Below are 25,020 nucleotides of genomic sequence, written 5' to 3'. Positions count from 1 at the left end.
CAGGTGGCACTGTGGGGCCTTTCCCTGCAGCTGCACACCTGTTGGTCGTTAGATAATTAGTGGCTTTAAAAGGACTCCCAGCCCGAGCACTCATTGGGTCATTGTTGCTGTTTGCTCTTGGCTACTGTCATGTTTGTTTGTTCCTGTCAGGTTTGTTTCGGTCATGTTTCTGTTCTTGAGTTTTTAGCTTCTGCCATGGTTTTGTTTGTTACTTTGGATTCGTTTTGTTCTTGGGATTTAGTTTTCTGTTTTAATACAATTCATCAAGTACACCCTGCTCCTCCGTCCTGCCTGCTCTTTGGGGTCCACCACCACCTCGCAAACGTGACAACTGGTCCACTCACCTTTTGCCTGCTTTGTAGATGCGTGTGTATGTATAGATATATATTTAACTGTGTGTGTGAAGCCACGATTGTTGTTGGCCTTGTTTTGTTTTGCCCCCCACCCCCCACCCTGTAGCGTGCCTTTCCCCCTTTTTGTTACGCTCCTGCGTCCTGGACTCCAGCAGGTTTTTCCTCCACGCGGCGTGGTCGTGGAGATTCTCTCGCGCGCGTGTTTCTTTAAAAGTCGTTTGTTTCCGTGTCTGTTGTTCTTTGAAAGGAGGGGGGCTCCTCCAATTGCCCTTCTTTGTCCTCCGCCTCAGGAGCAGCCGAGCGACACGCGCGTCGCCTAGACGGAAGCAGCAGCACGGCAGCGAGCGAGCATGGAGCGCATCGGGGTGTCCTTCCTCGACCCTTTGGACGACTACGAGCTCATTCACCGGATCGGGTGCGGCACCTACGGGGACGTCTTCAAGGTGAGACGCAGCCACGACATCGGCCCGTTTGTCAATCGGTGACGTGCCGTGTTTTCCTCGCCTTCTCACAATCGGATGCATCTGCGACTCACTAAAAAGAAAATGAAAACTTCCCCCACTGATGCTTTGGCGCTTCCCGCGCAACGATTTCCAACGTCTTTTTCTTTCGGACACTTGATGAGGCTTGCATACACTGCGGTTGGGTAATTTGGACAAAAACAAGATTTAGACATTTTGTTCTTAATTTCCAGAGAGATTATGGACAAGAGGCACAATATGAGTCTAACACACCCCAAATAATAATTTTGCACGGCCGATCCCAACCGGTCGCGTTGACGACGGTGCCTTTCGCGAGACTGGAATTATTGAAATTGAATTACTCCAGTGAACACCCACGGCGCTGAACGAGCAGTCCGAATCGTTCGCGGGTGTCAAGTCGTTCACCGATTCGCCTCACTGTGCGTCCTGCTCGTCTGCCCGAGTTGTCCTCGTCGTGTTGCCGAGGAGCGCGCGAGTGCTCGGATGAATGACTTGTTTCATTGCGGACTCGAGGTCCAGACACAGACAAAGCCGGATACACAATTTCAAATATATACAAACATACTCGACACGCTTGTCGAGTAAATGCTCCAACGGGTCGTCGCAAAGACTTTTGATCACTGACTTTAAACTCAAGACAATCGGGCACACTCCTCGAACCGCCGCGTCGTCCCAGTAATGTTGATTGCGTATCGCATGATCGCGTCTCTGCAGGCGAGAGGAACAACTTTTCGCACACTAGTCTGACAACGAGTGAGCCAAAGCTGCGCCCATTGACGTGTACAGTGATCCTTCACTATTTCGCGGTTCGTTTATCGGAGCTTCAGTGCATCGCGGATTTTTCAAACATCCATAAAAAAATTAGTCCGTGAAAAGCGGTGAAAATCAGCAAAACAACAGCGAGTCACATGGAGCAACATATACAGTAGTAGTAGTAGTAGTAGATTTTATTTAGTATATCTGTTTACTGTATTTTATTATTCATACACTAACCTAACTTATACGTGTTTAAATCTATTAGTATACAGCATTAAGTAATGTTAATTCCTACAAAATTTACTTCTACATACATGTATACCATTAAATTTGGCCTAAATATTTTTTATACTCGTACACATACGGGGGTGGTCACTACTTCGCAGATTTTCGTTTATCGCGGGTGGTTTTGGTCCCCATGAACCGCAATAAATGAGGGATTACTGTACATACATAATGTGCCAATACTACGCGTGCTCGAAGTTTCTATTGTATATCGTTTGTTATTCGTCGTCCACCCATGTCAACAAGTGCACGGTTCGACTTGATCGGTTGAGAGTGTGCACAAATGCCGTCGCTCGTCGGGAAAAAAATGTGCCAAGACAGTTGTTCTACACGCACGCTGAGCTCACTGAAGAGTTTTCCGATATCCTTGAAAGTCATCTGAAGGCCCGTGGACGACTCTGCTCTTTGTCCTCACCGCGAGGACGATTCAGCGCACTCGTAGAATGAAGGTGACAGAGGAAAAAAAAATCCGCACACTAGTCCCACGACTGTGACATGCTTTAAGTCGTGAGGTCAAACGGTGTACAAGTTGGCTTGATGCCCGCGAGTAGAACGTTATCATGGTGCCGGTAGTACCCATCGTGCACAGTTTTGCTTCCCTTGTCTTATGGCGGAATCCTGCGAGTCCTCACTTTGTCCAAGTGAGGACAAAGAATGTCGTCCGTGAACCTTGAGCTGGGTACACTGAAGGAGTGCTATCCGCTCTATTACCCTCGTCAAGAAAACAACCCTTAAAAAGGAGCGAAAATGTATTTCTTCAGAAACTCAGCATTGTTCGATTTCACGGAGTTCAACACGTGACACTTTTTTTTTATGTGCCAAATTTGAAGGCAGTCGTAAAACGTTGCTGCTTCTGCAGTTCTTCCCGCGCCTTTGTGTCAAGTCTGCTGAATGGAGACATGGAAAGGGCGTCCTGTCTGGGACAATGGCTTGCTTTCACCTTGGTGGGAGGCAAAAATGCAGGGCCCAAAAAGAAAAGAGAGAGAGATCGCCACCTCCGGAGTGTAGACTGACATGAAGATGATCTCAGTTCACATGAGATACAGCGATTTTTCGATTATCCGGTCCTAGGTGAGCCCTGTCTCGAACACAAAAAGTCAGCTGGGATCGGGTCCAGCTCACCCATAACCCGAATGGTTTTTATCATCAAAAGCGTATGGAACCGGCGGTCCACAGGGATGCGTATTTGGCCCCCAATGAATATGTATCGAAAGTGGATGGAAGCGGCGGCGCATCAGAATGTGCAGTGTGTGAAACAGGCCAGGCTGCTATTTAGGGCCAGCTCAAACGATCACTTTGCTCACAGGAAGCTTCAACAGGAAGGAAAACAGGAAGTGAAGACACCTTTGACGTCGCGCGGATGCCGCAGCCAAAAGAACACGTCACCGTTGCGTGCCAGGCCACTTGTTGGGAACGATGCTGACAAATAAGCGTTCCGCGGACAATTTTGCATCACGCGTCTTTTTGGCAGCGCCTCAGGGAAGTCGGACAGATTCGGACCGACCGCTCCGCAATGGTGAGACAGATGTGCGAAGCGCCACGTCAACGGGCGGCCCCGTTCTCTGCTCCTGGGCAACTGTTTTTGTGATGTGGTTCAAAAACACGAGCGCCCCTTTGAACTTGTCCAAGTACAAGCACGCCTGATTTTCCTTTGAGCCCCGCCCACGTTTCGGACACGTTATTAGTAGTCCGTCGTGGTCCGGTTCAAGGCCGTTGTTTTTGTCGCGCTCTCTCATTTGCTTTGTGTGTTGTTTTCATTGGGCTCGACCAACACAGATTTATTCATTTGGCAGAATAAAATTCCGAAAACCGATTCATCGGTTTACAGAATCTGCGTCATGCAGTAGACAATTTGGTCCTTTTACGTTAACAACATTCAAGATATGAAGGAGAGGCAGAACATTTGATTGTTTGACAAAACTTTTTTTCTGTCGTATTTCTTTCACTTTACACAAGAGAAAATCGTCAGATTTTTTTTCCCACGATCTTTGTCTTGTATTGCAAACTGAAAAAAAAAAAAACCAAGATGAGAATTTTACACATTATTTTTCATTCTATGAATTAAAAAAAATCTTTAGTGTGAATGAAAAGAAACAATATGAACAAAAGTAACTTGGGGGGGCGTGAATTTGTGTTTCCCCCTCGTCGCGACGCAGGCTCGGAACATCCGCACGGCGGAGCTGGCCGCCATCAAGATTGTCAAGCTGGACCCATGTCAGTCGTAACTCTGTTCTTCTTCTCGTTGGAATCCACGCCGCTTCCGTTGGGCAAGCCCGGCCTGACCTTGACGCGGTTGCACTTTTCTTCAGGCGATGACATCACGTCCATCCAGCAGGAGATCACCATGATGAGGGAATGCAAGCACAAAAACATAGTGGCCTACTTTGGCAGCTACCACAGGTATTTGGGAAAACACGCAACCGGAATTGTCAGTGCGACATGCATACAAACACCCGGCTCTTGCTCTTGAGTTGAATACGTTTGAAAGGAGGAAAGGGAAACCGGCAAGTTTTTCAGACTTTTTTTTTTTTTTGCTGAAGATTCTTGATTGTGTAATCCTTGTTAATCCTGCTTTTTACGCCTACAGAAAAGACAATGGGCAACGTTGAGCATGTATATTGGGATAAATAAGTGCGTTAGTTTTGGGGGTGGTGGTGGTGGAGCTTTTTGGTACTATCTGCTACTCTTGCTCTTTCTCCTTATTGGATGTTTCAAAATGTGTTGGAATTGTTCAAGAAGTGTATCTCAAGACCACGTCTTTTTTTTGGGGGGGCGGGAAGCTGAGCAAAGTTTTTGTGTTGTTGGCCAGGAGCACCAAACTGTGGATCTGCATGGAATACTGCGGGGGAGGTTCCCTTCAGGATATCTACCACGGTATGAATAGATACAAAAGTAGTTTTGAAAAAAAAAAGTACACTTTGCACTTTGATTTTTCCTGTCACCCTTGTGCCCCCCACCACCACCGAAGTCACGGGCCCATTAAAGGAGAAACAGATTGCATATGTCTCCAGAGAAACCCTCCAGGTACATTTTTGTTGTTGTTGTTTTAAATTCTATGACATGACAGGCTGCAGTTCAAATGTGAAATCTGCGCCAGCAAGGCGACACCCGTTTTCCGCCAGCCACAGGACAACTCCTAACCCTCAAATATGACCCAAGTGCGTTGCGTTCTGTCATTACGAGTGACAGAACTCAAAGGTCCATGTCATCGGGTTTTGGTGACACTTTGAAGACATTCACAGCACTTGGAAGAACTATGCAGCCTTTCAATTGGTCCTGTCGGAATTCAAATACAATGTAGCATCATTGGAAGCGAAGGAGCGCTTAGCACACCTGCCTGCCTCGCACTGCTGAGGTTAAAGGTTGAAATCTTGGCCTTGGCCCAAATTCCAAAAATGATCCATGGAGTGTAACACCATAGCGATCCCTCTACGTCAGGGGTTTCCAAACTTTTTCATTGCAGGCCCGCCTATGGAAAAACGGAAGGATGAAAGGGCCACTTGAAAATTGGTCCACTTTTTGAAACGCGCTCAAGTTAGTCAAGAAAGCAGTTCGACATTGTTTGTGTTGTTGAGTTGATGTCATCAGCTTTCTGTTCAAGGTGTTCAGGCAAATATTTTTTGGGGTGGCCAACAGCCCTCTCTCTCACGGAACAGATCCAGCTCTGCACTGACTGAACAGCGACCAAATTCCATGTCCACATTCAGACCCCCCCCCCCCCCCAAAAAAACCCAAAACATTTTTCATTTCTATGAGGATCTTTCATGTGATTGATGCCTTTTTTTCAAAATCAGTCAGAGAGCACAATTTGTGCCTCTAAAATTGAATCCTCTTCATTCACTACAGCGTTGGGAAAATAAATGGAGTTGTTTTTTTTAATCATAAATGGTTTCTTTGCATCGTATAGAAAATAAGTTCTACAGTGCACCCTCCCTTCTCACTCTGCTCACCTTTTTTAATTAACTTTCTGGCCCAAATTGACACCGGCTTAAACAAAACGAGTCAATGCCATCTAGTGGTTGATGGTGGAATTACACAAAAAAATAGGCAAGAGGTGCTGTCAAAGGCTTTGTATTGTCCCACACGATGGGGTTATTCTCTGAACTTTTATGTGTCTTGCAGGGTTTGTATCATCTGCATGAAACGGGCAAAATGCATCGAGACATCAAGGTAAGGCGAGCCGCCTCGCACGCCTCAGTCTTGATTTGATCGCGCAGTAAAACGTGTTTGTCGACAGGGCGCCAACATCCTTTTGACAGAACGAGGGGATGTCAAACTGGGTCAGCTAAAATCTGGACGCGTACCTGCTTTGTCCGGCTAATAATCGGACCGGGCTGTACGAATCTCATACCGTGCATGTGCCTTGTAGCGGATTTCGGTGTGGCAGCGGAGATCAGTGCCTCTGTCGCCAAAAGGAAGTCTTTCATCGGGACACCCTACTGGTAAGGCCGCTCGTTTAAGTGCATAACAGAGTGGACACTAGGATGGAGGGAATACTCACACCCACGCTCAGGATGATCCGATCATCACGGTTTTTGTTGACTTTGGTTGGAAGGGCGGGAAAAAAAAATATGCTCCTTTTGGTCCGAGAGTTATGTGTGTGCTGTAGTAAACGCATGACGACAATACACCGCAGTCAAGATGATCACACACCACACATGTCACAATAAGTTCACACGAGAATCTCCTCTGCGAATTTGGTGTTGACCGCACACACAGATTTGCGATCACAAGTACTCAGCAGTTTTTCCATTTCCGATTTTCAGCCCATACTATTTCCCAAGCTGATTGACGAAAAAAAAATCCCTCATAACGTCTCGCATCACATGACAATCTCCGAGAGATTTCCGAGAATCGGGCCTCTGCTGACTTGGATCAGAAGAGAGTGGAAATGTTTGGCCAGACGAGTGGCGTGTGTGTGTGTGTGTGTGTGTGTGTGTGTGTGTGTGTGTCCACTTGTCATTTACATACAGGAAGGAAAAAAATCCCTCTTACCGCATGATCAGCATTATCTTTTCAAAACTTTTGCCGTTTTTGATCTGAGGCGGGGTAAATTGTTTCCGTCGAGCCCGATGATTGATATGCGCATACCCCACTTAAATCGAAAAAGAAAGTTGACCTCCGGTCTCCGAAGTGTACTCTAGCACGCAAATGAGCGGACAAATGTCGAATGATGAGGCAGTAGATAGCGAAAAGTGGAATGCCCCGAGAACGCTACCTGGCGGAACTCCGAGATCCACTGAATAAGCCGAGGGGTGAGCGAAAGTTGCCTGCACTCTACGCAGGATGGCTCCAGAGGTGGCGGCCGTGGAGAAAAAGGGCGGCTACAACCACCTGTGCGACATCTGGGCCGTCGGCATCACCGCCATCGAGCTCGCTGAACTGCAGCCCCCCATGTTCGACCTCCACCCGATGAGGTGGGACGGCAGCGGCGCAGACGCCAACCACAGCTTGCGTTGTGTGGCGGCACGTTCCATTCCTCCTTCTTCTTTTGTGGTCGTCCGCCACATTGACGGGCTCCATATTTCATGTTTCAGAGCTTTGATGCTGATGTCCAAGAGCAGCTTCCAACCACCAAAGCTCAAGGAAAAAACCAAATGGTGAGTTTGAACGACTGGCGCTACTATTGCCACTTCCACCATTGGTCCTTAATCCTCTGGCTTTTGCAACGAAGGTCTCCAGTTTTCCAAAGCTTCGTCAAGATGGCGCTCATCAAAAACCCTCGGAAAAGGCCCTCCGCTGAGACGCTGCTACAGGTGAGCGGGCGAGCCTTTGCCGTCGGCCCTTCCTTCGGCGCCCCGCCAACTGACGCCTTCTTCCGACTCCGCCTCCAGCACCCGTTTGTGACGCAATTGTTGACCCGCAACCTGGTCGTCGAGCTGCTGGACACCGCCAAGAACCCCGAGCTGCACGCCCCGCACAGCATGGACGACAACGAGCTGGAGGTCTGCGGCACCGTTGCCCCCGTATATGCTAGCTAGCACAATCGAGAGTATTCGTATTTAAGGATTATACGCAATCGTACTTCTCGAGCACTTGAAAACGACCACCGCTGGCTGCTGTCGGCGTAGCAAAAATAAGTCACGCCACCAAAAGACAAATAAACAAGAAATCCGGAACAAAGACCGTAGAAATCGCAAAACCCGCAACACAAAAATTCAAGTCTCATGCGGAGTCAAAAGCCAAAGAGTCCAAATGACGAGTTTGAAAGATGCTGAGAACGTTCAACGGGGAAGGGTCGTTCCCCTCTGAGCCTCCGCGTTGTTTTCGGTACTTTGACTGGTGTCCGGTCTGCAGACCTGAGCCACCGGGTCGGATCTCGGTGAGGTCTGGTGAGTTTTACAAGGGCCGCTGGGACCGAACGCCGTCACTTCTGTGACATGGGCTCGTGATTGTGGGCACGCGAGATCAGCAACCTTTTAGAACGTGCGAGGCACTTCTTGGGTCCGGACTCATCTGAAAGACACCATACGTTTGCTCAAAATACCACGCATGAGATGTCAGTCAAAAGTAACGCAACGTCAATAGTTTCACACAGTACGGGTCAAAATGATGAAACAAAAATCCAAATGAAGTCAAGTTTAACGTCTATGATGTGTTTTTATTGAAGCGTGTATCTCTTCCATCTGTGTCGACAGATTGAGGTTGGAGCTCCGGACAAGATCCGGTCAGCAGGGAAACACCTGCCTGTCGAGAGAACCGTCTCTGAAGAACAATGTGAGTGCTGCCAACAAACAAGACGAGCGGGCGAAGCGTTTCTGCAAATGGATTCCGATTCCTTCTTTTTTTTTTTTTGCCCCACGTATTGCAATCGTGATTCAACATTGGTGCAAGAAAGTCTTCCGATAGCAGAGACTCGAGAACAGGCAGTTGGTTGGTCACAGGAAGTCTGGATTTCTTTTTTTCTTTTGCAACCAATAGTGGCTTTCCTTGTCCCGGCATTCAATGACGTCAACCTCTGTGATGTGAACGAGGAAGGACAAAAGCCCATCAGTTGGCCGGCCGGCTCGCCCATACATGTGGGATGGCGGCCTGACCTCCGCATGGCACGCACGACATGCCGCTAGTGTGGGTGTGCGTGCGCCCGCATGGTGGGACTCACGTGGCAACTTCTACACTTGGGAACCGCCGTCGGAGAGCTTGGTGCTGGTGCTTCTTTGGGCCACTCTCGGCTCTGTATCAAACTGTATCAATGAACAATGCTCTCGACCTCCACGGATTAGAGTGACTCGGTGTCGTCCAAAGTTTCCATCGGGTGCACCCAAACATTTTTCAAATCAAGGATTTTCGAATCGGACAAATGGGCCAGATCATTTGGAGGTGAAATATGTCAAAAAAACGAGTTTTAAAAAAAAAAGTAGGGCTCAATCCAGAGATTTTTTAGGTCAATGCGGATTCAGATATTTGGCGGAGGAAAATTCCAATGACTGATTAATCAGCCAATCAATGAAAAACAAAATATATATATATATCAATAGCTTCTTTGCTGAATTTTTTGGGGGGAGGGGGGTGGGGTGGGAATGTTTGAATGTCATTATCTTTTATTTTAATTTGTAATGTGGTACAACAGCCAATTTTTGCGACTTTAAAAATCGCTCATATTGGCAGGTTACATCGGCCAACCAATTAACTGGTTAGACCCTGACAAAGAGTGACGCGTGGTCATAATTCAGAATGAATTTCAGAATAACTAATTCAACAATTATTTCATCATATTAACTCATTCAGTACCAGCCAATTTAGACCAAGTCTGAAAAGACGTTTAAAAACGTCTTTGGGAGTGAATGAGTTAAAAATTGAGGATGAAATGATCATGAATGGGACGGCACGGTAGTTGACTGTTTAGCACGTCGGCCCAAGAGTCCAGAGGCACAGGGTTCGATTCTGACTCCGGCCTTCCTGTGCGGTGTTTGCATATTTCCCCCCCGAGCCTGCCTGGCTTTTCTCCGGGTATTCCGATTTCCTGCCAGGTTTCAAAAACATGCACACTAGGCAAATGGAACCCTCTAATTTGTCCCGAGGTGTGACTGTGGGTGTGAATGGTTGTTTGTCTCGGTGTGCCCTGCGATTGGCCAGCGACCTGTTCCGGGTGTACCCCGCCTACTGCCCAAAGGCGGCTGGGAGAGGCTCCGGCACACCCGCGAACCTCATGACGGTCAAGCGGTTGAGATAATGGATGGATGGATGCATGATCATGAATGCTCAATAAAATTGGTTTGACACATCATGGATTTAACGCTCATAAATTGATTATATATTTAAGAAAATAAAACAATTCATAAAATTTTATAAAAATTGTGCTGATTTTAATGAGTTGTTGTGAACCAATTTAATGATTTTTTTTCCCAAATATCTGTACATTAGCAAAGACAGTTGAATGAAAAAATGTTTTTGAAATGATTTCAAAACTTTACATATCTTTTAAAAAAATGTATGCAACTGAATTAACAAATTCAAAAGACAACGTGCGATGAAATTCAGTTAAAAACAAAACAAATCCCAATTGTTATTTTCCTTATTTTAGTGGGGTTTTTTTTTTGGTTTTTTTAGTCGGCCAAGTGAAGTTTGGGCCACCGCTGAGGAAAGTGACCGAACCGTATCCCGATCTGGTAACATTGGCTCCGCGAAGCGACGCTCCCACGAAAGAAGCGAGCACGCAGCCGAGCCAACGTGCTGCTTTTCTCCCCAATAGGGCTCGTACGACGACGACGACTGGAGCTTGTCCGGAGATGAAGACGACTCACCGTAAGAGGCCGTTCCGTGTCATGTGATGTCAATCTTTGTTGTCTCTTCATCTGAAACTCAAAGTGGGCCACCGAGAGAGAGCCAAGTGTCGTCCGTGTTTCAAACTTGCGTTTTTTTTCCCGCGCGTCTTTGACGCAGTGAACGCGCCGAAGCCGAATCACTGTCATCCGTTGGAAAGTGAAAGCACACCTGGAAATGATGAGGGGAAGCGAGTCACTTAGTCCGGAATGTAAGCGGAGCGCCTTGGCTCAAAGTTTGGGAACGACTGACTTCCTGCTGGCCAGTGGACCGCATGACTGGCGCCATTTTGATTCCATGAAGTGGGGATTTTGAATCTCAAAGGTAGAAGCCTCCTCTGCTGGCTCTTGAAAGACTTTGGATGCCATGTTGGTTCATTCCTTCCTTGACCGTAAATGCCATTCATCCGTTTTCAGTCGAAGGAAGAAAAATGGCTTCTCCCTAATGTACTTTATAAAGGCATACGCTGGTGAAATACCCGAGTGAACTAAATTAGCCAAGTAGCTCGTATCGTGAGAACTTGGACTGTAAGTCGGTCACCTGAATGTCAAGGTATAGCTGTATAAGATGCAGGACGCTGTCAAAGTATAGGAGAGAGAATATATTCCAAATTTCCTTTGACTTGGAAAAAACGACAGCCAAGTGGAACCATAAAATGGGCCGATTGATTCATCAACAAGGTGGCGGCTTGAAAAAGTATCGCTGGCCTTTTTCCCTATGTCGGTCTTTGAGAAACAATTTTCGAGGGGACGCCCCGACCACCCGGTTCCTTGCCAACCCCGGTTCCTTCCCCGCCATTGTTCTGGGCCGCTGAGGCCTGGAGGCCAGATAAACAGCAGGTCTTCCTGTTGCAGGAGCCTTCTGGAATGTGTGGAGCAAGCTCTGCAGCTGAGGTAGGCCACGTCCGCCCTCTCCAGCTCGCACGTCCCTCCCGATTTTGTTGCGTAAACATCAGCTCCCCTCACCTCACCCGGTGGGTTTGTGTTTAGCCCCTCCTCCTAATCCGGACCCCGATCCCTAAAACTCCCGCCGCGCTCGCTCATCATCTGGATTTTGCGATTCACCGCAAACCCACCGACTGGTGCGCGGCTTTGTGCGAGTGCGTCTATGTGCTTTTCCTTCCCGCTTTGCTCGTCCCGGTCTCGTCACCCGACTCTCGCCTAAATCCGTCTCTCGGTTGTTCTGACCCAATCGAAGGCTGATTGCGCCTTTCTTTTTTTTTTTTTTTGCCCGCCCTCTTTTTCAGGAGCTTAACCATAAGGAGGGCGCCATCTATTGATGTGAGTCCCATTGCAACACGCACACAAAGAAAATTCCTGACCAGTCCTCGCTCGCGGTGTTATGCGTCAGAACATGAATCTGTGAACAGTCTTCTCGATCCCGCGCCACACTGTTTTTCCTTCTTGTTGTCAGCGGCTTACTTATGCAGTATACCCGCGTGTCACCCCTCAAGGCGGCTGGATAAACGGAGGAAAAATCTGCGTGACACGTCTCTTGCTTTATTAGAATTGGTTGGCGTCCAGTATAACACACACAGCATATATAGTGGACAAACCGGAAGTTGGAACAGATCCTTCAAAGTAAAACAGGAAATAATTGAGAGCATATTTGTCTGTTCACAACACTTCTTTTTTAAAATCCCCTTTGATTGATCGCGTTTGCTTTGGGTTGGAGCCCCCTCCCCTTTTCCTGGCTGTTTTAGTTCATGAAAAATACCGGAACGGGACAATTTCTCCTCGATGCGTGATGCCTCAATAAGATTTGCGCTGATCGGGCACATTATGAGAAGGAAAAAAAAGATTTCCTCATCTCCGCATCTTTGTCAGGAATTCACCAAAATGCTGACTGACGTGGATGCCCCGAACTGCGATCCTCCAAAATCTTTTGACGCTGCGCCGACAGTATATCGTACTCGATCGCAATGAATAAACAAATCAAAAGATTGAGTAACAATCGAGGAAGAGGCCATTTGATCCAGAAAATGAACTTTTGAAATGGGCCCCGGACAAAGCACAAATCTGCTTCCCAAATGCTTTGAAATTTCAAAAAGCAATCGAAGCCATTCATTCCTCAAACCGGGCTGGCGGGTGATGCAAAGTTGAACAAAATGAATGTACTCCATTTCCAAATAAGGCTGGCGATCTGCAGAGAAAAAAAAAAACTTGTGAAGACTTTTGGGATGCACTGTACACGGGACAAAATCTGACGTCATCATTTTGCCGTGGCAGGGAGGGAGGAAGAGCGCCTTGTTCAGCCCGACAACGGCCTCCCTGCCCGCCTTTTGCTCTCTAAGCATCAACACCGCCGACGGAAATGCGACGCAGAGGCCGAGCTGCACGCTGGGCCCCGACGCCTCCGCGGCCCCCGATTCGAGCCACTCTTCCGGTACGGGCCCCCCCGAAACGAAACGGCGCTTTTTCCGCCGTGTGCGTCTCGCCGGCGGTGACTTTTCAAAACGCGTCTGTCAGGCGTTTTGGCCCGGTGCTCGGCCACGCGGGACGTCCGGCAGCGCTGCGGCGACCCGTGTCTGCCCGCGGGGGTTACCTTGCCCACAGTGATGAGGAATGCCAGCGCCGAGAAAGAGACGCCGCTCTCCCCTGAATGGAGCACACTGAGGAAAAAGTCTCAGCGACCTGTGAGTTTTCACCACCGCCATGTTCAACTATTTTCACACTTGTCTCGTATGGAAGCAGTTTCCTCGTTGAATTGGCTTTGAAATTCAAGATTTGGAGTGAAAACATAGTGGTCCCCAACCACCGGTATGCGGACCGCTTCTGGGCCTCGGCTCACTCGGGGTCGGACAGAGACAGACCTGCGAGCTGCGCGCAAATTGACTCCATTGGAGGTGGTGGTCAACAGGAAGTAAGAGTAAGATTTTGAGCAAACCTACGGCCAGCCAAAACGCGCGGCCATGCCTTGCGAAGGTGAAGCTATTTGGACAAGAGAGGTTCCTCCTCTAAGTGGCATGGATGAGGAAGCTGTTGTGCGTGCCGTGTCGTCAAAAACGAGGCCATGCTGCGAGTGAACCTGTTGAAGCGTTTGAACAAGTAGCACCCGAGGGATCAATTGGAAAGCGTGAGAAATGCGAGCAGAGTTTGCCCAGCCTGCCCACGTCATTCATTCGCTGTTTCGGCGCTAATAGCTAGCCCTCCGGCTAATGGCAATAATGCTAAGGCCATAATATCATTCCTCATTGGCCCATGTCTTAGAAAATGTTGAATGACTCCAATCGGCATCTTTGTTGCAATCAGCAGTGCTTAGAAAATTGGCCATTTAAAAGCGATGGAGGGGAAAATAAAAAAGTTGCCGGAAATAGCATCTACTTAATTCTCAAACTGTCGGTGACACAGAAAAAGGTTGGGGACTACTGTTGTACGGCCTTCTGCTACATCGCGGGTCATCGCTCACACCCGTGAGGCTAACGGTGCCAAAAATGCATTGACATGCTAAAAGTCAGCAACGGATATTTGAACACAAACATCGGAGGGACACACTTAGACGGAATACGACTTTGCTACAATCTCAAGTGTGTTTCGTAAAGTTGAAGTGCGTTTGTTTGAAAGCATGTGGCCGCACGGGACGTATGCCGCGCCATCGGCGGAGACTCACTCTATCCTTCCCCTTCTTTGTATTATTTGTCACTTTGGTGATATATTTAGAAGGCCGATTTTCATGGACTTCCTCCCACCCCTCAAGTCCGCGTAAGTGTCAAATCTAACCGCACGCAACCCCCTTAACACACACACGCACGACACGCTAAAAGCTAGTTTGGGCAGTGTGGTGTACGTTTTCTTTCTTTCTTTGTTTTTGGCGGCGTCCTGTAGATGGGGGCCTGCTTCTCCAAAGTCTTCAACGGCTGCCCTCTCAAAATCCACTGTGCCGTCTCCTGGATTTTTCCGAGGACAAGAGGTAAAATATTCATTTGGTTTCAAAAAGCAAAAGTAGATGAGCGTTGACAGCAATCGCCGATGTCTCCCTCTCAGACCAACACCTTATTCTCGGGGCAGAGGAGGGAATCTACACGCTCAACCTGAACGAACTTCATGAAGATACACTAGAAAAGGTTACCCTGCTTGATCAGATATCTGGTTTAGTTCCTACTTCTTAGAGAGGACGCACTGTCGTGTCATTTATGATCATACAACTTCTGAGTCGTGGAATGCGACGTGTGGAGTCCCACAGGGATCGGTACTTGGCCCTCTCTTGTTCGGCATCTGCGTGCTTCTGCTCGGTGACGTCATACGCCCTCTCGCGGGTGAAGGTCCGGGGGATGTCATGAATACTTGTCAACTGGAGGGGGGGCACGTGAAGCCCTTTGAGACCGTTTGTGCTGAAGGGCCATCGAAATAAATGTGACTTGACTTGTCTGAATGAAACGCCTCAACTCACTTCAACCGAGTGCCTTGGCGCCAAGATGCCACAAGAATTTACGACCATCAAAAAAAATGGGGAATTTTTTTCCCTCCCGTAATATTATTTTAATCTAAAAGAAATGCGTAACTTTTGTCTCCAAAAGATACAGCTTGGTACTCTTATTAGCACTTTAAACATGAAAAGGTTACTTTTAATCTCAAAAGTATACTTTCATGACTTTAAGATCAAAATATTACTTTTTGTGAAAATATAGGTTATTTTCGTTATGGATGTAATAAAAAAAATATGAATATGTAGACACAGACACAGTGTGGATAATATCTACCTGTCTATCCACACACATACACTTTTTGCCCGTGCTCGACTTTTGTGGTCCTGTCCTCTGTCCCACAGCTTCTCCCCCAGCGGTGCACGTGGCTGTATGTGATGAACAACGTGCTGATGTCCGTGTCAGGTAACGGCGTCACACAAACACGCCACAAAGTATCCCACGTTCGCTCTCACCGAAAGTCTCCCGATCCCACGTCAGGAAAATCGTCACAGCTTTATTCCCACAGTCTGCCGGCCTTGTTCGAGCAGAAGGGACATTTGGCCAAAAAACACGGCAGTCTGTCGCTGGGCACGAGCCGTTTCACGGAGAAGATCGGCACGAGGTAGGCCCTCTTGATTTTATAGCCCTTCCAGCTTGCTGTCGGACATTTTTAGCCATGGAGGTATTCTGTTTGTGCATTATTATATATATATATATATATATATACTGTATATATATATTTTATGACTCTCAAATAGCCATTCATTGTTCTTTTTCAACAGTTCAAATTGCAGTTAATTCGTAAAATAACATCCAAAATGATGTTTCGCTCTTGTCAGTCACAGTGTTTCCATGATTCCTACTTTTACAGTCAGCATAGGGAGCTTCCACTTCTACTTCTTAAGATTAACATTGGGTCATTTGTTTGCTGCATGAGAATGCCTGAACTAATAAGATACTAAAAAAAAGAATTTTATTTGCGTCTTCAATGAATTCATATTTTTATCCTTGTTCATCGATCGATGGCAGTGACCGGCAGAACAATAAATGATCTTCCACGACACTCCGTTTTTGGATGGCTCTTTTGTTTAGCGGTATGCTGAGATTTTTCGAATGTAAAATATGTGCCTTGGCGCTAACAAGGTTTGGAGTCACGGTTATAGCAGGAGGTACTCAAGTGTCTTCATAGAGCACTTTAAAACAACAACCGCTGTATACCAAGTGTTGTCCAAAAATAATTCATCCAACAATCAACAAATGAATAAAAAAGACAGTTGGAAGCACAAAACCAGTCAAACTAAAAATCAAGTCTCCCTCTTACGAGTACCAGTCCGGAGGCGAGTAGCAGTATTTTGGACCAACTGGAGATACTTAATGGAGAATTGGCTGACTCCAAAGTGAAGTGCGTGCAGAGGCCAGCTGCCGATAGTGAAGGCACAAAAAAAATAAAAAAATAAAAAATTTCGGACATTGAGTAAGTCCTCCTCACCGTGACTTGGCCCGACACTGCGGCCGTTTGACATACGGCTGAATCATCATCTAACTAACAATGATCCGTCATTGTGTTCACTGAAATGTTGCCAGACAAAATACTTGTGGTATCAATACTTGGTATCGGTGAGTCCTCAAGAGTGAATAGTCCTTCTGGCGTCAGTCTGCAAAAAAAGTGGTATCGAAGATCCCGAGTTGGACACTCGGCGACATCCTTGTTTTCCTGTCCGTCTGAGGGATTTGCGTCTGATGTCTCCTCAGAAAGTTTGCCTTATCCATGAAGATCCCCGACACGAAAGGCTGCAGGAGATGTAGCGTCGGTAAGGCCGTGCGTCTTTTGCAGTCCGTCGGCCATCGCAATCTGCCCTCACCCGACTCGTCGCTTTGTCTTGCAGCTCGCAACCCATACACAGACAGTACATTTTTATGCGGAGCGGTTCCGTCCGGCCTCGTTCTGCTCTTGTGGTACGAGCCCCTGCAGAAGTTCATGCATCTCAAGGTTTGTAGCCCGTTGCCTTCAGGGCTGGGGGGGGGGGGGGGGCCGAGCCTTTCGGGATTTCACGTTCTCCGTTTGCGCTCCAAGCACCTGGCGGCCAAGCTGCCCGACTCCCTGGCCGTATTTGAGATGCTGGTGTTGGTGAGCGACGAGTTCCCCCAGTTGTGCGTCGGGGTGAGGGACTGCGCCGATGGCAAGCTCAAGTTTGATATCATCGAGCTGAATGGCACGCCCATTTCAGAGCCAGGTATGGATCGCCGTTTGCCCCCCCCCCCCCCCCCTTCAAAAATGCTTCTTTCAAGGGTCTCTCAGAAGCGAACGGGGCTGTCGGGTCGCAAAGTTGGAGGGAGGTATAGCGGAACGTCCCCTTCCACCATTCGGCATTTCAAAAATATGTGTGCGTGTGTGCGTATCATAGGATTTGAATTTTAAAAAGATGATTTTATCTAAAAAGATCGAGGAAAAATAAATCATCTTTTCGTATTCTGACTTTTTTTTTAATATGACATGGTTACTTCGAGAAGAAAAAGTTGATTTTTGATTAAAAAAAAGTCATGTATTTTTTTAGAACGCGGTGGTAATATTTCCAGAATTAAACATTTTGATTAGATTGTTCAACTTTTTTTACCTTGAAAATATCTTTTGTCAAAAACATTCTGCTTTATGTCTTGCAGTATAGACTTTTTATCTCAAACATGAACACTATAAAACATGACCAAAAACAAATCTGGCAGTTTTTAATCCTCCAAAATATAGTCCGTTACTTTGTACCTCGACAATGCACAACTGCATTCTCGTTGCAGTACAACGTAAATGGGGACAATCTGCCATATCTCGCAAAGTGTGGCAACCCCCCCCCCCCACCCCCCAAACTCATTTGGACCGTTTCTTTGCAGAGAACGGAGCTGCCGAGGCCGTCCAGGTCACCCAGTTGGACCGAGACACCATTCTCATTGCGTTCGAAAGTCAGCTGGCTCCATTTTGACATTGAGCTCTCAATTTGTCAGCCATGATTGTAATTTGCAACATTTGACTTTTGACTCAACAGAAGCAGTCAAGATCGTCAATCTCCAGGGCCTTCCATCCAAGGAGCTCGCTGCTGAAATGCTCTTTGACTTCCCCATTGAAACGCTCGGTAAAGCAAACGAGCATTTCAAAGATGGCCTTTTTTGTCCTTGTTTTCTCGTAATTGATTTGATTTCCGCGTGTTGCAGTTTGCTTGCAGGACAGCGTGCTGGCTTTCTGGAAGCACGGACTGAAGGGAAGGAGCTTTCGCTCCAATGAGGTGATGGCGGTTCAAGATGTTTTGTCGCGCTCGCGGCGTCGGTGCATAAAACGCTCCTCACTGCATGACTCGTACTCGGCGCTCCTTTTGCAGGTAACGCAAGAAATTACAGACGAGAGTCGAGTATTCCGAGTTTTGGGAACCAACCGGTATGTGAGCCCTTCCTTTGTCCGAGAACGAAACCATGATTGTAATTTTAGGAGAATAAAATGGCATAATTTTACAAAAATGAAGCTTATTTTTGACATGAGCGCCATCTAAAATAAATAAATGTATACTCAAACTTGAATTCGCACCAACGAGTCTCATTCGCTATTCATATTGACCGTATCCACCAAATGACCAAATCGACTCGATAAGGTTTACTCGGTGCACTTTTGCCCAAAAATACAAAAGGAAAAATCCAATTTGAAAAAATAAAAATAAAAAAAGAATACATTTCACTTTCATCATGCTTTATCTTGATCAAATGTTCATTCAAACGTATCGGAGTGTCACCTACACCGGCGCTCTGAAGCAGCGCATCAACACACGGAAAGGTTTTCCTATTTCGATTTAAAAATAACTGAGCTTAATCTCCAGGATCCTGCGCCACACCCCGGCCGGTGGTACGATAAGGTTGTTTTTCCTCTTTGGTCCCCTTAGAATTCCTTCGACATTGCTCCTAGCCTCATCCTAGCTAGCGCAAAGCTAGCTTGTCTGTCAGAGGCGTGTCCAACTCATTTTTGACGCGGGCCACTTTGGAGTTACATCATCCCCCGGGTGGGGGGGGGGGCATTGTGAAAGTGAAACCAACACAAACTTTAAATAAGTAGAGTACGTAACCAGATTGAAGTTTAATCTCGATTTGAAATCATCGTCATCAAGATACCCAGCATTATCTTTTTTTCCCTTGGCTCTAGGGACATCATTCTTCAGAGCACACCGACCAACGAGCCCTCGGCACTGAGCAACGTCTACATTCTGACAGGCCACGAAAGCAGCTATTGAAACTCGCCTGCAGCGAGGATAAAATGAGCATCCGGAACGTATTGACTGCATTGCAAATGTGCAGATGCGTTGTACTTGAGAGAAGTTACCGTTTAGCCAGTTGCTTTTGTGCTAAGCTTCTGAAGGCTTCGATATCCATTTTAACCTGAATGTACTGCCCGTTAGACCGCTTGGCACAACTGGAGCCACGTCCTTTCATGCTGTACGCGCTCTGCGGTCCCGCGAGACAATGTCACCGCGACTGCACGAGACTGAATCAAGCCAAGTACTTTACGTGTTGTTCCGACGCCTGTGCTTTATTGAAATATGAATGAGTACAGTTGTCATTTTATGAAAAAAGCAGAGACTAATGCTCACTGTAAATAGCGGGAGGTATTTATTGTAGTTTACTTATCTAAAATATGGGCAACTCGCACCTGAGAGACTCCAATTAAGTCGTAACGTACGATCCACTACACTGAAAGTGTTTTTCTATCATATTTATATTATTTATGGAACACGCACTGTACAGGTAAACGCTCACTTGTGCCTGAAATACTTGAAGATAATTTGCATGCAACCATGTTTTGAAGGTCATATAACATTTTTACACTATGCTTGTAATGTGCAGTGGTTTTTTTTTTCCATAACATAAAATATTCATGTTTCACTGTCACTCATATCCTTGACAGAGGCTGTGTCACGTTGATGGTTGATGCTGGACCTATTATGAAATATCGTACAACGTATCACAAATGAAATAAACATAATGATTCTATTTCTACAGAAGCAAAAACAAAAGTGTGTTTTGTCTTGAACATGTTTGACATAATTTAAAGGATCCACAACCCCAACCACCCAAAAACAGATAAACTGGCTGTGACCTGCTTCTTTTTCTATTTTGCTCGTCCTCAGAGTCATTAGTCAGCTGGAGCCAAACCTCGCAGATAACCATTCACAACTATGGACAATTTTGAGCACGGCTATCACACTCAAGTCCCGGGGGCCAGACCAGGCCCACCACGTCATCTTACGTGCCCTCCCGAAACAAAATCACGTGTGTCAACTTGCATGATACTTGCTAAAATTTGTTCCGAAATGTCAAAAAGTCATGTAATAAATAACGTTGAGATTCTGCAATAATTGTTACCTTACTCATTTGAACAAACTACCATCGTTGACTGATTTCAAAACTAGTAATCCATTAATTTGTCCCGTACAAGTAATAACGCGACGAGACGATGAAACATTTTTGTTGTTTCACTGTCATATCGGCCCTCTGAAGGAAGACGTAAGTCCAAAGTGGCCCGCGACAAAAAGATTTTGACACCCCTGATTCTGTGTCCTTCCATCCATTTTCTAATCCACTTTATCCTCACAAGTGTTGTAGGGCATGCCGGAGTTGATCCCAGCTGTCTCTGGGCAGTAGGCTCGGGAAACGCTGAACCATTCGCCAGCCAATCGCAGGAGTACCTGGAGAAAACCCAGGAGTAGAAGATACAAACTGAGTGAGGCCGACCGAAGCCGGGATCGAACCCACGCTGTGAGATCTACGCGCTAACTACTTACTGGACTACCCGGCCGTCATGAATGCCTATTTTTTTAGGTGGAATTCAAACCTTGCGCGCAAACTGCCCATTTTTTAAAAATGCAACGCATTTGAGTCATCTTTTAATCGTGAGTCATAATAAGCACAGCGTGAGTCGAGAAATAAAATGAATTCAGACATGATTGATCGACCGTGATAAAAACCGAGACGTCACCGACGCGTCGTGGTTTGAATGCTAGAAATTGTCTCTTTTGTGACCAGTAGGGGGCCACAACGTGGCTTTGTGGCGTTGAGTCGCACACACAGAGGAAGTGGAAGACGCGGCCTTGGGGAGTCGCTCGAAGCGCCATTTCACTCTTCATTCATTGGCGTCGATTCCTTTTTTTCTTGTACAGTGGTAAGTCAGACTTTTTACATGAAATATACTGTTTAACACTCGCCAGTAGTGGATATTTCATAGTATCGCGTCCTTACCGAGCCTTGCTGGCTTTGGCGCGATCGGCGGAATGTTTACTAGCTGACGCCTTGAGCCCGCCTTCATTTAGCAAACATGCGCACGCCAACCCCTCGGAAGATCGACAATTTCGCTTTCATCGCCTCGGTGGACGCGAACGTCACGTTAATAAACGCGATGTCACTTAGGACGCGATATCTCGGCGCCAAAGAGTTGAATTTCTGTGCAAGCGAGCCTCGGGCTTGTTAGCATCGCGTAGCACGCGTCGGGAACTGCCTTTCGCGAGCCACTACGTCATTGCATCGTAATAGACTTTGATTTGTTTGCATGCGTTGAGCGACTCTCGGCAGGTCGGCTTTCATTTCGCACGTTGGATTTGAGCGGCGGGGCAGGACCGTAGTGGACTGGTGAGCGCGTCTGCCTCGTTCAAGATTGAGAGCTGCAATTTGGGCTGCGGCCTTCTTGTGTGTCTTTTGCAAGTTCTCCCCGTGTGGGTGCGTTTAACCATGCGCCCCCCCCCCCCAAAAAAAAACAACAACAAAATTCATATTGGGTTCAGTGGATTCCATAAATTTCCGCCCCCCCCAAAAAACCCCAACAAAATTCATATTGAGTTCAGTGGATACCATAAATTTCCCCCTCAATAGGAATTTGAGTGACGTATTCGTCAAAATGTGCTCTGTGATTTGCTGGTGACTAGGTCTACACGCATCAATTGCACTATACAGTGGAGCGGGCTATGAATAGCGAAAATACACAAATCTTTGACGCTAATTAAAATGCAACAGGGCAATGATATTTGCAGGCGGGGGGGGGGGGCTAATGCTTGTAATTGTTATATTGTTTTAGTAGACTTATTAGGGAAACCTGATTTGCATAAGGGGGAAAAATTCTGAATCGGTGCAAAATAATCAAGAAGTTGACGTGCATCTCGGAAAGAATCAAATTCACCCATAGTTTGAACTGCAGAAGTCTCTAAAATTGTGGATGTGTGTTAGTATGTATACAAATGTTTGTGTTGTGTGTGTATGTATATGTGGTAGTAGTATTAGTGACAAACTTGCATGAATAACTTCTTCTTCGACTTCCAGGATCCACAGAGCGCCTGTAGTCATGGTGAAAATCTTTATCGGCAATTTGGCCTGCAACACCAGCGTCGACGAGCTGCGGGGCCTCTTTGAGAAGTACGGCAAGGTCACAGAATGCGACATAGTCAAGAACTTTGGCTTTGTGCACATGAGCCTCCTGTCCGAGGCCGAGGAGGCCATCCAGAACCTCAACCAGCACCAGCTGAACGGCTGGCGCATGAACGTGGAGCTGAGCAAGGGCAGGCCCAAGTCTAGCACCAAGCTGCATGTGGGCAACCTCGGCGAAGGGGTCACGGCGGACATTTTGCAGGCTAAATTTGAAGAGTTTGGCTCGGTTGTGGAATGTGACGTAGTGAAGGACTATGCCTTTGTTCACATGGAGCGAATGGAGGATGCCATGGATGCCATTAATAAGATGGACAACACTGCCTTCAAAGGTGACGTCTCGGTTCGGTGCTCTATGCTGTCCATAGATTTGGATTGTGCTCTCGTGACACCCCCCCCCCCCCCCACCCCCCACGCCCCAAAATCCCTGAGCTGATGATACTTTCCCCAGCCAGTGTGCGTGCAAGCCAGCGAGCGTAACTAACCTCTCGGGTGGACCTAAAATGGCCTTTTCACGGACGTTTTCACTTGACTAAAACCGCGAAATAGCATCAGGACTCGATTCCTGCATAAAGTACCAAAATTGAAACAGTCGCACGGTGAATGCGTCACAGACCGCAGAAATTCTTTGGATTTGTATCTACCCCATGATATGTCGCCGTAACGGGTGAAAATCCGTTCAATCCCTCCAAAATATCGTTGAATATCAATCAAATGATGTCACAAGGCTTCGGGATCGATTGAGTATAGGACGAAAGGCTCATGATCCATTAACGAGACCGCGGTACTCAAGTACAAGACGGGGGACTATTATGATGGAGGCTAAAGTGCTTAAAAAGCTCAGAAACGCCACCGGTACGATAGGAGTACGAGTACGGCCCGACTGGTTCACCGAGGCAAAACCACTCTTCTGCTAGCTCTTGCTCGGTGATTGCTTGTTTTTTCAAGTCGGTGAGAGCCTTCGTGTTTGGAAGGCTTCCGGTCTCATGCGTGTCTTCTCTCTCCTTACAAGGCAAACTGATGAGCGTACAACTGTCCACCAGTCGGCTGCGCACGGCCCCGGGAATGGGAGATCATACCGGCTGCTTTGTCTGCGGGAAACATGGTCACTGGTCGAAAGACTGTCCAGTCGATCGCAACAATAGCCACGGTGACGACATGAGAGGTTTCGGCGGCCGGGGCCCCCCACGCGGTCCCCCAGGTTTTGGCAGGGGCGGCTACGGAATGGCCGGCGCACCCCCTAATTTCATGGCTGGCGCGTTTAATCGGGCTAGTTATGGCGGCGGGATGCCGCCGCCGCCGCCCCCCCCTCCTCGGAGGCCTGGCTCTGAGGTGGGGGATCGGTATGGTGAGAGGTCTTCAGTTTACGACCGAGACCGGGTGCACACTAGTGTTGATTACTATGAGAAGTACAGACCTCGCCCTTACGGCTCGAGTTATTTCGAGGAGCGCCGCATGTCCTATATCCCCCCTCCCCCTCCGCCCCCACCCCCTTCCGCCCTCTCAAAGTTCTCGGGCATGGACCCGTACGAGCGGCATCCGCCGCCACCCGCAGCGGCCCCCCCTTCCGCTTCCGCTTACTATGCGAGAGAGCACAACCCAATCGGCCGGGTACCCGTCACAGCGGCAGGCTACGCGTATGAGCGCAAGCGGCTATCGCCCGTCCCCGCCGCCAGGGGCGGCTACATGCCACGCTACACGCCGTATTAAAAGCACATGGTAAGGCTCGGATATTTGTCATGGACACCATCAATGAAAGCCACAACCAACAAATGCCTATTTTCTGTTTTAGGTCTTGGACTGAGCATCATTTTGTCAAGGTTCCAGACTACGTGGTGCCACGTTCAGCTTTTTTTTCCTTTTTCTTTTTCTTTCCCCCTCTCCATAATGTCACATTTATGTCTCAGTTTTGATTTTATTTTATTTTTTCTTTTAATATGTACTTTGGTTTCTTGTTTTGCAAGATTTTCAGCTTGGATTTTAGATTTTTTTTTTTTTTGCTGTAAACCTTTTCACTTGTTCACACGTCAATGTGAGATTTCTTCAGGCATCACTTGTCATCTAAAAAGTTGGCTTCTATCCGACAACGTTTGTATGTGAATGCGGCGGAAGAGCCCAAAATTTAATGTAGTCATTTATTTCCTGTATCACTGAGTTTGTTTGCTTACTAAAAGCAATTACGGATGTTCAACTCATCTGCTCATGCTTTATTACGCATTTATCCCAAATTGTTTTCAGTGAAGTCATTTGCGTCCTGTGTCACAAAGTTCCTGTTTTTGCTTCAATTACTGTTCATGCTACTCTTACTAGCATTCATGTTGGATTGAAGAGCCACGCTAAAACTATCCCACTAAGTTTAAGTTTCTCGAATAGCAGTGATGACAAATTATGCTTAAAAAAACATTCCAACCTCCCGTTTATGACTACATTGTGTGTATGAAATTAAAACATTTTATATCACTTTTTTTGCCTTTCTGAAGTGACAGTTCTTTGAAATAAAGTGTCAGAGTGATGGCAAGGCATGGAATGTCATTCCCCT

The 25,020-nt window shown here is 47.0% G+C and overlaps 2 protein-coding genes across 5 annotated transcripts; both read left to right on the top strand.

Annotated features, from left to right (window-relative positions):
* The first annotated feature begins 521 nt into the window (after nt 1–521).
* On the top strand, nt 522–20,428 carry map4k2 (mitogen-activated protein kinase kinase kinase kinase 2). Of its 3 annotated transcripts, XM_086105380.1 has the most exons (32): nt 522–796; nt 4,033–4,090; nt 4,186–4,276; nt 4,686–4,750; nt 4,845–4,900; nt 5,999–6,046; nt 6,114–6,156; nt 6,246–6,318; nt 7,162–7,293; nt 7,414–7,476; nt 7,551–7,632; nt 7,711–7,821; nt 8,515–8,593; nt 10,427–10,485; nt 10,569–10,621; nt 11,494–11,532; nt 11,886–11,919; nt 12,868–13,024; nt 13,108–13,274; nt 14,299–14,340; nt 14,464–14,548; nt 14,623–14,702; nt 15,407–15,467; nt 15,543–15,666; nt 16,797–16,855; nt 16,931–17,034; nt 17,119–17,278; nt 17,928–17,996; nt 18,080–18,166; nt 18,246–18,316; nt 18,410–18,465; nt 19,219–20,428. In XM_086105380.1, exons 1-32 carry the CDS (start codon nt 704–706, stop codon nt 19,304–19,306), a joined length of 2,589 nt encoding a protein of 862 aa, XP_085961506.1. In that variant the 5' UTR covers nt 522–703; the 3' UTR covers nt 19,307–20,428. The 3 variants fall into 3 exon arrangements, with proteins under 3 accessions (XP_085961506.1, XP_085961507.1, XP_085961508.1); XM_086105381.1 differs by lacking the exon at nt 11,494–11,532; XM_086105382.1 differs by lacking the exons at nt 522–796; nt 4,033–4,090; nt 4,845–4,900 and having other exon boundaries at nt 4,228–4,276.
* A 662-nt stretch (nt 20,429–21,090) lies between these two features.
* Nucleotides 21,091–25,008, top strand: LOC147209447 (RNA-binding protein 4.1-like). Of its 2 annotated transcripts, none has more exons than XM_086105387.1 (4): nt 21,091–21,231; nt 22,380–22,813; nt 23,494–24,200; nt 24,274–25,008. In XM_086105387.1, the coding sequence occupies exons 2-3, from the start codon at nt 22,402–22,404 to the stop codon at nt 24,189–24,191; spliced, it is 1,110 nt and encodes a 369-aa protein (XP_085961513.1). In that variant the 5' UTR covers nt 21,091–21,231; nt 22,380–22,401; the 3' UTR covers nt 24,192–24,200; nt 24,274–25,008. The 2 variants fall into 2 exon arrangements, with proteins under 2 accessions (XP_085961513.1, XP_085961514.1); XM_086105388.1 differs by lacking the exon at nt 21,091–21,231 and adding an exon at nt 21,247–21,695.
* The last annotated feature ends 12 nt before the right edge of the window (nt 25,009–25,020 follow it).

This window comes from Hippocampus guttulatus, chromosome 2, assembly GCF_054856545.1.
Source record: "Hippocampus guttulatus isolate MCC_2025c chromosome 2, RoL_Hgut_1.0, whole genome shotgun sequence".
Classification (NCBI taxonomy): Eukaryota; Metazoa; Chordata; class Actinopteri; order Syngnathiformes; family Syngnathidae; genus Hippocampus; species Hippocampus guttulatus.
Note: the sequence above shows the minus strand (reverse complement) of the source record. Positions and strands in the feature narration are given on the sequence as shown.